Source organism: Eumetopias jubatus, unplaced genomic scaffold (assembly GCF_037043125.1).
Source record: "Eumetopias jubatus isolate StellerSeaLion01/CBP00866 unplaced genomic scaffold, mEumJub1_p1.0 scaffold_9, whole genome shotgun sequence".
Lineage (NCBI taxonomy): Eukaryota > Metazoa > Chordata > Mammalia > Carnivora > Otariidae > Eumetopias > Eumetopias jubatus.
This window is the reverse complement of record NW_028274815.1, coordinates 38,075,061-38,089,907: the sequence shown is the minus strand read 5'-3', so window position 1 is coordinate 38,089,907 and position 14,847 is coordinate 38,075,061. Positions and strand designations below refer to the sequence as shown.

General features: G+C 45.0%; 1 protein-coding gene across 15 annotated transcripts in view; it reads right to left on the bottom strand.

The window, feature by feature from the left end:
- Positions 1-14,847, bottom strand: part of IL36G (interleukin 36 gamma) — a 114,250-nt gene that overhangs the window by 32,617 nt on the left and 66,786 nt on the right. For 6 of the 15 annotated variants that reach the window (XM_028122424.2, XM_028122426.2, XM_028122425.2 and 3 more), the window contains 3 exons: positions 12,718-13,802; positions 10,811-10,939; positions 9,057-9,119 (listed from right to left, as the gene is read on the bottom strand). In XM_028122424.2, the coding sequence (XP_027978225.1) occupies positions 9,057-9,119; positions 10,811-10,889 (142 nt within the window). In that variant the 5' untranslated portion in view covers positions 10,890-10,939; positions 12,718-13,802. Of the gene's footprint in view, positions 1-450; positions 581-7,668; positions 7,688-7,846; positions 8,182-9,056; positions 9,120-10,810; positions 10,940-12,717; positions 13,803-14,847 lie in introns of those variants that run through there. The other 9 variants (XM_028122436.2, XM_028122435.2, XM_028122428.2 and 6 more) reach the window with 6 other exon arrangements.

Below are 14,847 nucleotides of genomic sequence, written 5' to 3'. Positions count from 1 at the left end.
TTTCTGACTTTTTCCAGAGACCTTTTATATATCAACTTCACACTAAAGAAAAGCTAATAACATCAAGAAAAATCATATATATATATACATATACATATATATGTATATATATACACATATATATGTGTGTATATATATGTGTGTATATATATATATATATATATATATATATATATTTCTTTGGCTGTCTCTAAAGGAGAACTCTGTCCCTCCTGTGATAGAGTCAAAGAGCCAAAACATCTCTCATTGCAACTGAAAGTAAGAGATTGGGAAAGAAATGCCTCCTGCCCTCCCAGTTCAGGGAAATGGGAAGCCTGAATGCTAAGGCTGAAAACCCAAACTTTGGCAAAGACTGCCTGATCTTTCCTTCTTTCCTTCACAAAGTAGCCTGGCTACCTAATAAATTCTCCTTTGTATTTCAGAAAAAGAACATCAAAGAAGCGAACTCACTGAACGAGGATCCCTTCACCTCCCTCAAGGAATATGTTGGCTCCTATTTCACTTTGGAGTCAGCTGCAGATTCCAGATACTTCATCTGTACCTCTAATTACACAGACAAACTGTGGGAGTAAGGAAAGATCTAGGAAAAGAAAAAAAAAAACAACACTCAATTCAAATTTCAAAATACCAGTGTGACTCTCTATACAGTAGGAGACTGAATCTGCAAATGGGAATGGCCAGACCAACAGAATTCTAACCCTCAGCTTCTCTAACGATTGACCCACACTTAGGATGTGTTCAGTGACTGCCAGCTTTTCTATTTCGGTCTCCACTTCCAACTCAGGACCAACCAGAGAAAGCCAACTATGCTCTTCAAGCCAAGCATACAGGATGGCCCACCTCCAGCTTCCCACACCAACAACTCCAGTCAATACACACCTGAAGCCCTCCCCCTTTGTCACCACACAGCTTACCCACTCCTCTGCCTGCCTTTGAATCACTGCCAAATGCAAGTGATGGTGGCTGACTCCTTTGCTAGAGCAAATTCTAAATAAATAGCTCCTGTTTGTTCTTGTTTGAGTGGTCTTCACGATGAGGCCTTCTCTAAAGGCCTGATATGTAAGGGAAGCCATTTTAGATTTCTTTCTAAGTCAGCATGACTGTACATAAACTTTGTTTAAACCAAAAGCCTGATTTATGGCCCACCAAGCACACACTGTACACCTGCGTTGTAAATGAGTAGCCTGAAGGAAACCATCTTGTCCTTAAGATCTTAATCGATGCTCCTACTCCCTGCATTCCTTGACATTAAAATTTATGATTCCTGCTTACATCTTAATCTGTTGTCTTTTGAGCTTTTACAACTTGTAAAAAGGTATATAACCATAAAAACTGTTCATTCCCTGGAGCACTTTCTTCACTGTGAAGAGCATGTTTCCCAGGCATCTATCTTGGGCTCAAATAAAATTCTCTTTCTTTCTTTTAGAGATTCTAAAAGGTTTATTCATTTTGTGTCAACATTTGTATGTTTCTTTTTTCTTTTTTTTTAATATTTTATTTATTTATTTGAGAGAGAGAGTGAGAGAGCACAAGCAGGGGGAGCAGCACAGGGAGAGGCAGAAACAGGCTCCCCACTGAGTAGGGAGGCCTGATGCGATGCAGGGCTCTATCCCAAGACCCTGGGATCATGACCTGAGTTGAAGGCAGACACTTAACCAACTGAGCCACCCAGGCACCCAACATTTGTGTATTTCTATAGAGAATAGCAAATAAGGACATATCTTCTCCCTATACCATGCTGTCTTCACCCTGCAAGCATATGGACTTTGCCTTCAGTGTCATTTGTCCCTTTAAAGTGTATGTTGTTTGGGCTATAAAAAGTAGAGTGTGGGGGAGCCTGGGTGGCTCAGTCAGTTAAGCATCTGCCTTGAGCTCAAGTCATGATCCCAGGGTCCTGGGATCGAGCCCCACATCAGGATCCCTGCTCAGTGGGGAGCCTGCTTCTCCCTCTCCCTCTGCTGCTCCCCTGGCTTGTGCACACACATTTTCCCTCTCAAATAAATGAAATCTTTTTTTTTTAAAAAAAAAAGTAGAGTGTGGTTAATTACAAAGTTCTGGGTGAAATAAATTTCTGGGAAGTGATGATCTCAGTACCTGTGGGTTTGTTGCTTTCCTAAACATGCCCAACCTCACCCTGGTGTTTCTGTTTCTCAAGATATAGCCAGACTCTACTGGTTATCTCCTCCAAGAGGATAGCCTGGACAATGCAAGCTCTATAATAAATGACGCACATGGATGATGAATTCTAGGGAAGCTGATCCAGCTGCAGGCACATTGAGAGAGGTTCAGTGGGGTCCGGGGTCCAAGGGGTATGCCAAGGCACTGTCCATGAGTCCCCAGTGGAGAAGGATGGGACAGCGGCTGTGAACAGGTGAGAGGAACCAGTAACAAAGAATCGGGAGAAGCTACTTCTGGGAAGCCTGAAGGCAGGCAGCAGGGCCCTCATGACTTATCTGGGATTAGGTCCAAAGCAAAGCAAGGTCCAGATACTAAAATGCTGTGGGGGTAGTGGCCAGGCAGGCAATCAGAATAGGAACCAGGAGTCAGGTATAGATTTGGGGAAAAGTGATGTTGGAGGCTAGTAACGGTTTGATTTCTCAGTTGCATATAACAGATCCAATGCTTACAGTCTAGATGATGCTTACCCACTCAGAAACTGTCATCTGCACTGGGAAAGCCTGGTAAAAATTTGGGGTCTGGAAGTTGGTGCCTCCTTTTGTTCTCTTGCTGGTCTTTCCCTTTGCATCCTTTAGAAAGGCAAACTCTGTTTGTGTCATCTTAAGACTAAAGCCAACAGTTTACCAAAACACTATGCCTTTCTTTTATAATTCAGTGAGCTATACAATTACTTTCTAATTGAAAATCGTGATACTTACAAAATTAGCTTACTCACTTGATTTATCTGATCTAGAGTCCAAAACATGACTAATATCTAAAATTAAAGTGATCTGATAAATAGCAAGATTTAACAATTCAGTTGCTTTTTTCTCTCACTGCAACCCAAAGAGATTATATAATCAAAATTACTTTGTGGTTACAATGTTTTCAAGAATTCTCCATTTTATATGATTATGCAAGTACTTAACTAATATTTAATGTGCTTTGTTTGCATTTATTTTCATTTTGGGAGCTCTAGAAACTGACAGTTCTTGTTTGGCAGCAGCATTTAGCCACTGATGTGTGTTGTAAGAGGTCCCTCAACTTCATTATGCTGCCTTGAGATCATTCAGAATGGGCTCAGATGAGATCATAAATATTCTTAGTCTGACACTGGCCAGCATATTGACTGGACCTAACTCTGAAGGGATCATGCCTGATACACTGGAATGAATATACTTGAATGGTTATTCTTGAAGGACCATGCTTGATAAAGATATGGGGCCCCAATCTTATCTACTATGAAAGCTGCCACTTTGCAGCTTCCAAGGCCCATACGTAAGCAGTTGGCTTTCCCAGTCCTGTAGAGGTCAAAAAAAAAAAAAAAGGTGGGGGGATTTGCAGTGAACTTAGATTGCAGGCTGCAGACCAGCCCCCTGCCTTAGCAAAGCAGTGTTTCCCTCCATCTTTGTTTGCCATCTGGCGAGAGCTGGTCTGAGTCCATCTTTCTCTTGAAGGATTTTGCTGACTGAGCCAGGAAGTAATTAGCACACACCAACATTAGGAAATTTGTCTTTCCTTTCCTCTCCTCTCCTCTGCAGCCTTTGGTAATATGTGGGCTCTGGCCACTGTTTCAGAAAGTGGATCAGGGGCCAGGATCTGCTTTGAGGCTGTGTAAAAAATAAAGCAGTTTCTCTTCCCAAATTTCCAAGGAAAAGGTAAAGGCTGTCTCATGCTGTGGATGTGCCCCAAGGCCGATTTTTATTCATTGCCCTTCCAGCAACACTTGTTTCACTTGTCAGGTGAGGAAATGGGTTTTGTGCATGTCAGGAGACAGAGTGGAAGAGGATGGCTGGCAGGAGGTCCCTGGGCCTTTAAAGCACTGCCCCTTCCCTTTGTGCCCCCATAAGAACGGAAGTGCCCAAAGGTATCTCAATGGAGTGTCAGGGTACCACAGCTTGGGGCATGGTAAACAATCCCTGCCAGATAAGGAGATGCAGGTGGCTCCATGCTGTTCGCATCTCTCCCTTTTTTTTCACCTTTGCTTTTTTCTATATCAATAAATGAAACTCATCGGGACCACTCGAAGACAGACAGCAGAGCCTAGACTGACCTTGTCTAGAACCTAAACAGACCTTGAGCCAACTAATACCCACTTTTTCTTGTGATCTTGCTCAAGTGTCTCTTCCCCAAAGAAGCCCTTCTGATTTCCTGTTGGGTTACAACCCACCCCCATCATGCACTGGGCACTGCTTCTCCATTTACACTTGTTGTTGTCCTGATTAATGTCTGCCTCCCCACCAGACCATGAGCTCCGTGGGGACAGAGTCTGCATCTGGGTCTGCTCAGCCTTTCATCCTTTTCACCTAACACAGAGCCTGGCACAAGCACTTCTGTAATGAATGAGTCAACTAGCAGTGGGTTCACCAGGGCAAGCTACACTGTGCAAGCTCTGTGTGAGTAAGCCTCTCTCAGCCACTGTCTTCTGCTGGGCACCTTGCTGCTGGGAACAGTGCACAGTCACCAGATGCACCATGCAATGGGATTTCTCCATGGTTCAGGCTCATGTCACCTGGAGCAGGATATCCCTAGTGGCGGATATTTCAGCCCAGATTAAATGCTAATACAGTTGGGTGCTGGTACCCAATCACTCAGAAATGGCTCTCAATCACAAATGAGACATATGGGGAGGAAGCAGTGTTTCTCAAAGTGTGGACTAGAAAGAAATACTTGAACCAGAATTACTTAGGGCTTTTTAACAAGGCAGCTAGACCCCTGAGTTATATCTCAGAATGCCTAAGTCAGAATCTCAGTGTGTATAACCCTGAGAATCTGTATTTTTTCCAGCTTTACTGAGATATGATTGACATATAAATAAGTTTCAGGCATACAACCTGTTGGTTTGATGCATTTATGTATCGCAATATGATTATCACCACAGCATTAGCTAATGACACCATACCATCACATAATTATTTTGTGTGGTGAGGACATTTAAGATCTACTCTTTTAGCAACTTCCAAGTATATGATACAGTATTATGAGCTATAATCACCATGCTGTACATCAGATCCCCAGAACTTGTTAATTTTATAAATGGAAGTTTGTATCCTTTGGCAAGTATCTCCCCATTTCCCCTACCCTCAGGCCCTGGTAACCACCACTCTACATTGTTTCTCTGAGTTTAGCTTTTTTAGATTCAACATAAAAAATGATAAGATACAGTATTTCTCTTTCTCTGTCTTTTTCCACATAGCACAATACCCTTAAGATTCATCAGAAGCTTCCTAGGTGGTTCTTTTTTTTTTTTAACGATTATATTTTATTTATTTATTTGTCAGAGAGATAGAGCATAAGCAGGGGAAGCGGCAGGCAGAGGGAGAAGTAGGGTCTGAGCAGGAAGCCCGATGCAGGACTCGATCCAAGGACCCTGGGATCATGACCTGAGCCAAAGGCAGACACCCAACCAACTGAGCCACCCAGGTGTACCTTCCCAGGTGATTCTTAAGCACAGTCACGTTTTAGCACCTCAGGGACAATGCAAATTGCTCTATACTAGGAGTCAGAACACCTGGAAATCTGCCACTTAAGATCTGGGTGACTGGTCAAGGTACTTGTCTCTGAGTCTGTTTACTCGTCTATGAAATGAGCATAGTAATTCCCCACCCTGCCCTCCTCACAGCATTATGTTGATTATTGATGTGACAATCACCCAATGCACTATGAAAATTACCTTAGAGACCAGAAATCACCAGGAGAGACTGCCAAACTGTCCCTTCTGCACACTCTACAAAGAGAACCTGTCTTGCCACGTTGGGCCAACTGACCTCTGATCCTGCCTTGAGCTCCTGCATGGAGCTGCTCTGACAAAGCTCCTTCTGTGAGAAGGCTGGGGGGAAGTAACAGGTAGTTGTCAACAGCTCTGGGTCTCTAGAATCAGTGGAATTTAGAATGCATTTTCCTACTGAAAATTGCCACGACAAACTAAGCTAAGTAAAAACAAACAAAAAACACTAAAACATCTAATGTTACTTTTGCAGTGTAAAATAGTGTAGAGTTTTGTGACCATCGTGCATTCAGCTCTCTAATGGAAATTGTACTTCAAGTACCAGACTGACTCAGGGATGAATGTCTAGAGGCTGCCAACAGCCTCTGGTCTCCTACCCTCTACAGCAGGAGTCAGCAAACTTTCTGTTAAGGGATGTATAGTAAATATTCTAGGCTTTGCAGGCCAAGAAACCACACGCTCTATTGTTGTAGTAAGAAGGCAGCCATAGATGACCAATGAGCATGGCTATGTTAGCAAACTACACAAAACAGGCGGTGAGCTGGATTTTGCCTGCAGGCTATAGTTTGCCAACCAGTCCTGGCTCTAAAATGAAGATCTTAAAGGTGGCTGCAGTGGTGTGCTGGAACCAGCTTATATCAGCTTGCAAGAGCCAACTGCTAGCATCTCTTCCCAAATCCATGTTCAATGACTTCATGTTGGCAGTTTGAAGTCAGCCATGTTGGGAATCATTACACCATGAAAACTGGCAAGAGCTACGTATCAGAGCCCCCTCCCACTCCCCCAACCCCAGAGAACTGGTTGTCAAACATTTGCCAGCACACTGCTAGGTGTGTGTCTGCTGGGATGGGGGTGGAGCACAGTGGTTGGGTGAGCCAGACAGTCCACTGGAATGGAATGTGGGAAGAAACCACTCAATGTCAGTTCCTATTTTATTTAGTCCTCATGAATTTTCTAATTTTGTGTAAGTTTCATAATGTACTAATGCTCACATTTCAAAGATGTAGATCCTCAGTTTTGTTTAATTGATTGGGGTCACTGGGATCCAAAATGCTTAGAGTATACCACTCCTAAGGCTATTATCTCTGTACAGGTAACTCAATGCCAAGCAGAGTACAGGATGGATAAACGTCTTCTTCTATTCCCAAGACAGCCTTGCTCTTGCCCTCACCTGCCTCACCCTGCCCCAGGATCTTGAATGGGAGCAGAAGCAGTGGCCAACTGCGAAAGGAACCTCTGGTTAGGGTGCTCCTGTTCTTGCTACAGATTAAATTCCCTGAGACTGCCCTTTTACAGGCAATCCTTTCTAGCCCACACTAAAGAGTCCCAGCCCCAGGCCTCCACCTGCCTGTGGCCTCAAACATCACAGCCCACTGAAGATTTCTCCCACTCCCAGATTTTCTGCCTTGCTCTGAACGAGCAATTTAGGATGGGTTATCTATTTTCACAGATAGGTTCAATCCAAGCTCCCATCGCTTACTGATTTAGGACCTAGGAAAAGTTAATCTCTCAAAACCTCCTTATCTGTGAAAAGGGGGTAAGAATAGCACCTACCTGGCGGGGTTGTTGGGAAGATTAAAATGCTTACTCAAATGAGTAGCATTTAGCCAGGTATCTGAGTCATATAAAAGACTAAGAACATGTTCATCTTTATTCTTCTTAACCCTCTTTCCTGCAGCCTATCACTGGGGGCATCGTGCCATCAGCAATGCCTGGGGTGGGACAGATCCTTGCACTGGAGGGCCAGTGGAAGAGTGGGGGGTGAGAAATTAGGCAGAAAGTACCTAGGAGCCAAGCACCATTCGTTGGAAATCACCTGATGGGGGACATTTTAGGGCCCTGGATGCCTGGGCCCCACATTCCTGAGATTCTGATCGGTCTCGGGAGACACCGACTCGTGCTCTGTAAGTTGAATTTCCAGCACTAGCACTGGGCTGTTTGCCCCGTAAATATTTCCCAAACCTGTCCTTCGTCTTCTGTTTCCCTCCTCTCACGCTGACTTGGGCCTCCCATCATCACGCACTGAGGCTTGCGCCGTATCTTCTTAGCTGGATCAGTTCACATCACATCGTTCCTGACCCCATATGCGTTCTTCAGAGTTCCTTCTCAAGGCCACAGCAGAGGTGTAAGTGATTTTAATGTGCTGGTAGTTATTTTCTCTAGGCAGTCCATTGCCAAACAACAGAGGGAGCAAGGGCGGCTGCAGTAGTGCTTGACGAGACCTCCCTCACAGAGTCGCGGGAGCTCACCGGGCACCTGTGTGCGCTCACTGCCAGTTTACCGGGGAGGAAGGTCACCTGCAATAGACCTGGGACTCAGGCTGCGGTCTCCTGACTCTTCCTGTGCAGAGGGTGGTGAGGGGAAGCCTTAAAACTGACTTGGGGGGCGCCTGGGTGGCTCAGTCGTTAAGCGACTGCCTTCGGCTCAGGTCATGATCCCAGGGTCCTGGGATCGAGCCCCGCATCGGGCTCCTTGCTCCGCGGGAATCCTGCTTCTCCCTCTCCCACTCCCCCTGCTTGTGTTCCCTCTCTCGCCGTGTCTCTCTCTGTCAAATAAAGAAATAAATAATCTTAAAAAAAAAAAAAAAAAAACAACCTGACTTGGGCTGACAGATGTCACAGTACCTTTAAATTCCAGCATCTGGCACTTACTACTTGTGTCACCTGGGGTAGGTACCCTCCTTCGCTTCCTCAGTTTCTGCACTTGAATTTTCTTAAGGTCATCATGAGGTTATCTAGTAGCCTATGAGAAGGTTCTAGATCTGAGGGCTGCCAAGGCACTAATGGTGTGAGCTTCGTGTGCGCCCTCTGCTGGCCAAATTCCTGTTTTTCATAAATTACGTGAGGAGGTCAGGGTTGCTAGCTAGCATCACGGCAAAGGTCAGAAGAAGGACATGGAAGGTTCCCAGGCTCATAACCTTTCTTCTCCTGTGCCATTCAGCAGCATGTGTTACCTGCACCTCTCTGAAAAGGCAGAGGCCCACCCAGGGTTCATCTTTCTTATTGACCCTCCTGAGATGCACTTCCACAAAGGAAAAGCCTCAGCCTCATCACAGCACCCTTAGGTATCCCCCATCTCTGATCCTCTGACTCCCCTAAGAGAACATAGTGGCATCACTCTCATCCCCACCCTCACCCATCACCACCCTCATCAGTTCATCCAGGGGCCTTACATGAATAGGGAGAGCTCATTGTGGGGAGGCTCATGTTTGGCTCTGGGGGGCTTCCGGTAAAGTCTGAAATCAGAGACAGTGAGGTTAGCACACACAATTGGGATTTTCTAGGGATTTAGAAACATCAGGGCCCATTTAATGCTTTACTTCTTTTTTGGATGTTTTGGGAGACACTAAAGCACAGAGACAGTAATGACATAAAAAATAGCTTTCCTGGAGGCGCCTGGGTGGCTCAGTCAGTTAAGCCTGATTTCAGCTCAGGTCATGATCTCAAGGTTGTGAGATTGAGCCCCACGTCAGACTCTGTGCGGGCCATGGAACCTGCTTAAGATTCTCTCTTTCCCTCTCCCATTGTCCTTCCCCTCCCCCTCCAACCTCTGTCTCTCTCTCTAAACAAAACAAAACAAAACGAAACGAAACTTTCCTGGTCAAAAATGGTAGAAACAGAAATGAAATAGAGCTAACTTAGTTTCTGAATGCAGAACTTCCTAGAACGCTTACTTATTACAAACATATGCATTGCATTAATTCAGGGGGTATAGTATACATTGCCCACATTAATCTGAGAATAATCTGGAGGCTTCTACCTGATCAAACATTAAGTTTGAGAAATACCTGAATGAAATCCCTGATCATAATCCAAACAACCTTTGCACTGTGAGAGCATATAGCACCTAGGGAAGAAGAAAACTCAAACCTTGTGCTCTGGTATGAAGGTTCTACACAGTCTTGGCCTTGCTAACTACTCGGCTGTCTGAGGCAATTCTGCCTCTCACCACTCTGAGCCTCATTTTCCCTGTCTGTCCCTCCAGCTCACAGTCTATGCTTCTAAGAAGCAGGAGGACTGCACCTTGGTGAGGTAGGAATGTGGGAAGGTGGAGCTGCCCCAGGCCAGGTTCAGACAGAGACTCAAAAGGATTGTGTTGCGAGTCAGAGGAAGATTCTTCCCTTTCTACACATGCCACCTACAAAGAGGCAGAATTAGGACACGGCCTCAGTGTCACCAGTTGGAGTTCCCCAGGGTTGGGAAATTACAGTATCTAGTGCTTATGCCTTCCTGGTGTGCACTCCCTGCTGCTTAAGGGACAGAATGTGCATGGCGGCCATCACATGGCCCATGTTCCAGGAGCAGGGCTGGTTCCAAACCTCTCTGTTGGCAGATCCACATTTGTCAGACAAATGTCCTATTTTTAGTTTGGGAACACTGATTGTCATGTGTGAGTTGAAGGCTCAGGGGTTGGGCCTCTGTCATGTTATAGGCCTCTCCCTTCACACTCCATGCATTAGACAGTCATTTGGGTTCAAAGCCTCCTCTTTTTATCCCCCTTGAGCCAACAGCCAAGTGCCTTCCTCCATGGGCACTCAGAAGCCCTAAGCCGGTGTCATTTTCTCACCCCAGACTCAGACAGTCCCTTCCACTGCAGGGCCTTCTCCTCTGCTTGAGCAGGCTGGGAGGAAAGAAATGCATTTGGATGATCCAGAACCATCCAGGTGGTGAGTCAGGACTTCAAAGCCCTGGATCTGTGGGTGAAGATGATCTGTTTATCTACTACCTAACGTACCTAGACACCCATGGCAAAGCTTCATTTTCCCTTCAAGGATTTCTCTTGTCTAATTCATTTACCAGCGAAGTTCTCAAAGGTCACTTACCATGCGAGGTCAACAGGAAGGAACGGGTCTGTGCACAAACCTACAAGGTCCCGCTTTAGGAGTTATTTTTTTGGCCCTGGTATGAATGTTTGCAAAAATCTTACCTTCTGAGCAGCACCGGGGCTCATCTCTTTCCTGGTCTTCAGACTCCATTTTCACACCTGAGTCCTTCAAAAATGACATTTTTAACACAATGAAATGACTCAACAGGAGCCTGGGATGAAAAGCAGGACCTGAGTAGACAGGGAAGGAGATCAGTTATGGCACTTCTGACCCCAGAAATCTTGCCGGACTCCCCTAATGCTGATTGGCCATCAGCCTTGCTCTCTGCTTAGAAATGTTTGCTGTGTCCAGGAAGGCCTTGTAAGACTTGACCATGCTTCTTCTATCACTCCTTCTTTGATTTTTGCCCCTCCAAAGCAATGTTTCCAAACTGTGGGTCATGATATCATTTTTATGGATCTTGACAACATTTGATAAAAATGTAATCAAAAGTTCAAAATGTATTGCTCTAGTCCTGCGGCTCTCAAACTACAGTTCACAGGTCAAATCTGTCCCACTGCCTATTTTTTTAAATAAAGTTTTATTGGAACACAGCCATGTCCTTTTTTACATGTTGTCTATGGCTGCTTTCCAACTTCAACGGCAGAGATGAGTATTTGAAAGACAGATCATCTGGTCAGCAAAGCATAAAATGCTGACTGTCCCAACATTTACAGAAAAACTTTGCTGACCCTCTGCTGTAGTCTAATCTTTGCAAAGAAAGGCAGGTTTTTTGCAGCCTCTTGTCATGGAAAACTGAGCCTCCAAAGGTCCCAGAAGACTCAACTCTTAATGTCTTGGGGAAGGGATGACACAGGACCTCTTCACTGGGAGGGCTTAGAGGAGAGAGATTTCTAAACACCCCTCAATTCTGCAGGCCACATCTCACTCACTTCATAAAGAACTTTCCCCAACATTAGTTCAGGGCAACACAGTGAGGGAAGTAAGGCAAGAATCATTATTCCCATTTTACAGATGAAAAATCCGAAGGCAAGTGAATTCTCAAGGGTAACACCACTTTTAGTTTGCAGAGATGGGCAGTCTGTGTGGAAACCCAATCCTTTGAGAAGCACTTAGGAGTGAGACAAAGGGAACTAAATGATTTGGCAAAAATTAAAAATGACATGAGAGGGCTCCAGGACTTGGCAGCAAAGACAATGAAAGATAGGGGAGGAGGCCACTGGGTGAGGACACCTGATAGAATTTTAAGGGAGTGGATAGCCACTTTCTGAGTTTCGGTTATCTGTTATTTGGCTGCATCCCCCAAATCTACAAAGCACACCTGCCTTTGTAGTTTGGGGATAAATCAAGGGACACAGGGAATTGGTGGCCCTTGAGAAGGCAGAGAATTTGGCAGCCACATGACATCAGAATAAGAAACATCTGGCAGAAATGTAGGTACCCAAATACATGAAGACAATGGTGGTCCTGATGGAAGACAGAATGATAACTACAGACTGAGGTACTGGGGATGACACTGTGACCCGCTTATAGAATTTGCCACCTGTATCAAAATAAATGTAGGTGGCCTCCACAGAGCTCCCTAGAGAAGCAGTGCATTCAGCCATCTGAAGTGGATCTCTTTGCACCTAAGAACATTCAAAATATTGAGGTTTCCAAAATCTCTTTTCTGAAAACCAGTACTTTCTAGATTCTGAAATCAGTCTTCTCTAGAATCTGAAAATCAGAGATTTTCAGCATTATCAGCATTGCCAGGTCTCCGAAGCTCAGTGTCTGCCTGGCCCTCCAGCCATGCTCTGCTTATTGACAGAAGCCCTCTTGGTAGACATCAGGCTGCTCTTGGGGCTGACAGCAAGGTGGTCTGGGCGGGTATCAGAGACAATATTTAGAAATTCAGGAAATTCACAGAAGATCATGCTTCTGGGAAAAAAGCAAGGCAGGGCCAGATGCTGCTCTGCTTCCCTGTCTATGTCAGTTGGCCTCTTCAGCTGGAGTCAGTACCACTCACCTGCGCCAGAGATCCTCACGCGCTATGGTTCCTGGAGCTCGGCTTGTCTTCTCCCTTCAGGATCTCTCATGTGGAGGGGCCAGGTCTGGTCCTTATTTTGAAGAATCAGTTTGGGAGTGTGTATGCAAATGTAACACCAGCATTCCTTTACCCAGTGATAAATAGCATCTTAGGTTATTAGTCATTACGTCATTGCTCATTGCCTGCCATTTTCCACACCAAGGGAACAAACAAATTCCTATGGAGTACTGTCACTCTGCCAAGGACTGTGCCACATCCATTCAACACATTTCAAGGCACTTGAGACAGGCTGTGTGGCTGCCAGTCCAGTCTGACAGCGAAGATGTAGGAAAGAGACATGAATGAAAGGAAAGGGGAGACACAGGGTCCAAGCTGGACACTGAGCCTGGGCGGTTCAGGCAAGTCCTTGTTCTCCTGCTGGTTCTTTACTCCAGTCCCAGAGTTCAGCCAGAGGCAAATATCCTTCTTTCATCTCTCCTTAAGGAGCACTCCAGGACATCACTGACACTCCTGTCCACCTCCTCTCTGTTCGCTCTTTTTCAGTGGTGACATGCAACACATCCCCAAGGGACCTTCCTTGTTCAAGCCCACCAAGAACCAGCTTCTCCCTACAGCCTGTCGGCTATTCACTTGCTTTTTTAAAATTATTATTTTGCATTGCATTTGCTCTTGTCAGTTAACGAGTATGGTTGTACTTCACAAAGCCAATACCAGTTGGTCCATTCAGAGGAAAATCCACACGACCAAGTAAGATCAGAGCTGCTGGGCCACCAGCAATGGCACAGGGGCAATGGCAACAGCCACGGCAGTCCACTGTATGCTCTCAGGATGCCAGGCCTGGGCTAAGCCCGCTGTGTTCCTTAGCTCCCCTAATGCCGTGATCCTGGGGCTGGCTGCTGGCCTCCCAGCTTCCACTGTAAAAGGCAGTGCAGGTTAAGTGATTTCCCTGAGGTCACAGACCAAGTTCCGGGCAGTCCAGGCCTTTCTGAGAACGCTGAAGCTCCATCTTTCAAATATGGGTAAAGACTAGGATTTTATCTTCAGATCTTCTTCCAGGCTCACATCTACATAACAGACAAATACAGGAATGTGTCTGACAAATTACTTGGTAACATCCTTTCCTATTTACAATGCATCCTGCCTTTTCTACTTAAGATGATATCTCAAATATCATTTCATCTCATCAATATTTTTCTGTAACATTATTTTTAATTGCTGCAAGGTATTTCATTATTGGTCTAAAGATCTGAAAAATGTTATACCCTTGATAGCTAGACTAGAAATGTCTAATTTGTCTGTTAAATGCTTAATAGAGATCTTTAGAGAATTTCTTGATAAGCCTTTGTCATGGGGATGAGATTGTGAAGGAAAATATGAAACAAAAAAATGGGAAACCCAACTGAGTATAAATTCTGTCATCCAACAGTCAAAGAATTAAAATGCGATTTTGAAATTGGTTTCATTCCTACATTCTGCATCACCATAGGATGCTGACACTTCTTGTGATTTGTCCATGCATGCATAGCAGGAGGGGCAGCAAGGTGAAATCTCTGTTTCAGAACTACCCATGAGGAACAGTGCTAGGGGAACAGGCCCAGCTGCAGTTGCCCACAGGAAACATTCAGTCTGGAGTCCAGAGCACAGTGTCCAAGGGAGCATGGGAATGCATTGCCTCTGCAAGTATTGCATGGGGGAAGATGGGAGTGGGTCCCATACAGGTAGCACCAAGTCCTAACAGATGGCAGGAGCATAGCAATAAGGAATCCAGGTCAGGTGGTAGCCACATATCCAGCTGAGCATCCAGCCAGCATCTGAAAGGCCCATCAGCAAGTAGCAGGGGCCTTATCATTAGCATGAGGTTCAGAAGACTGGCAAATTTTAAGAGACCACAGTATTAAGTAGTGAGTAAGACAGAATTCAGAACAGAACACAGAGTAAGAAAGTAGAGGACGTTATGTAATTTCATGTTTGTTGTAAGAAACATTTGGAAGTCAGTAAAGGGATGATTGCAATCCCCATTATTAGTGTGGCTATTAACTAACATCTCCTGACTGCCAGTCTGCTCATTTCCACCTTACATTTTTTCCACCAATAACTGTAGGTCAATGT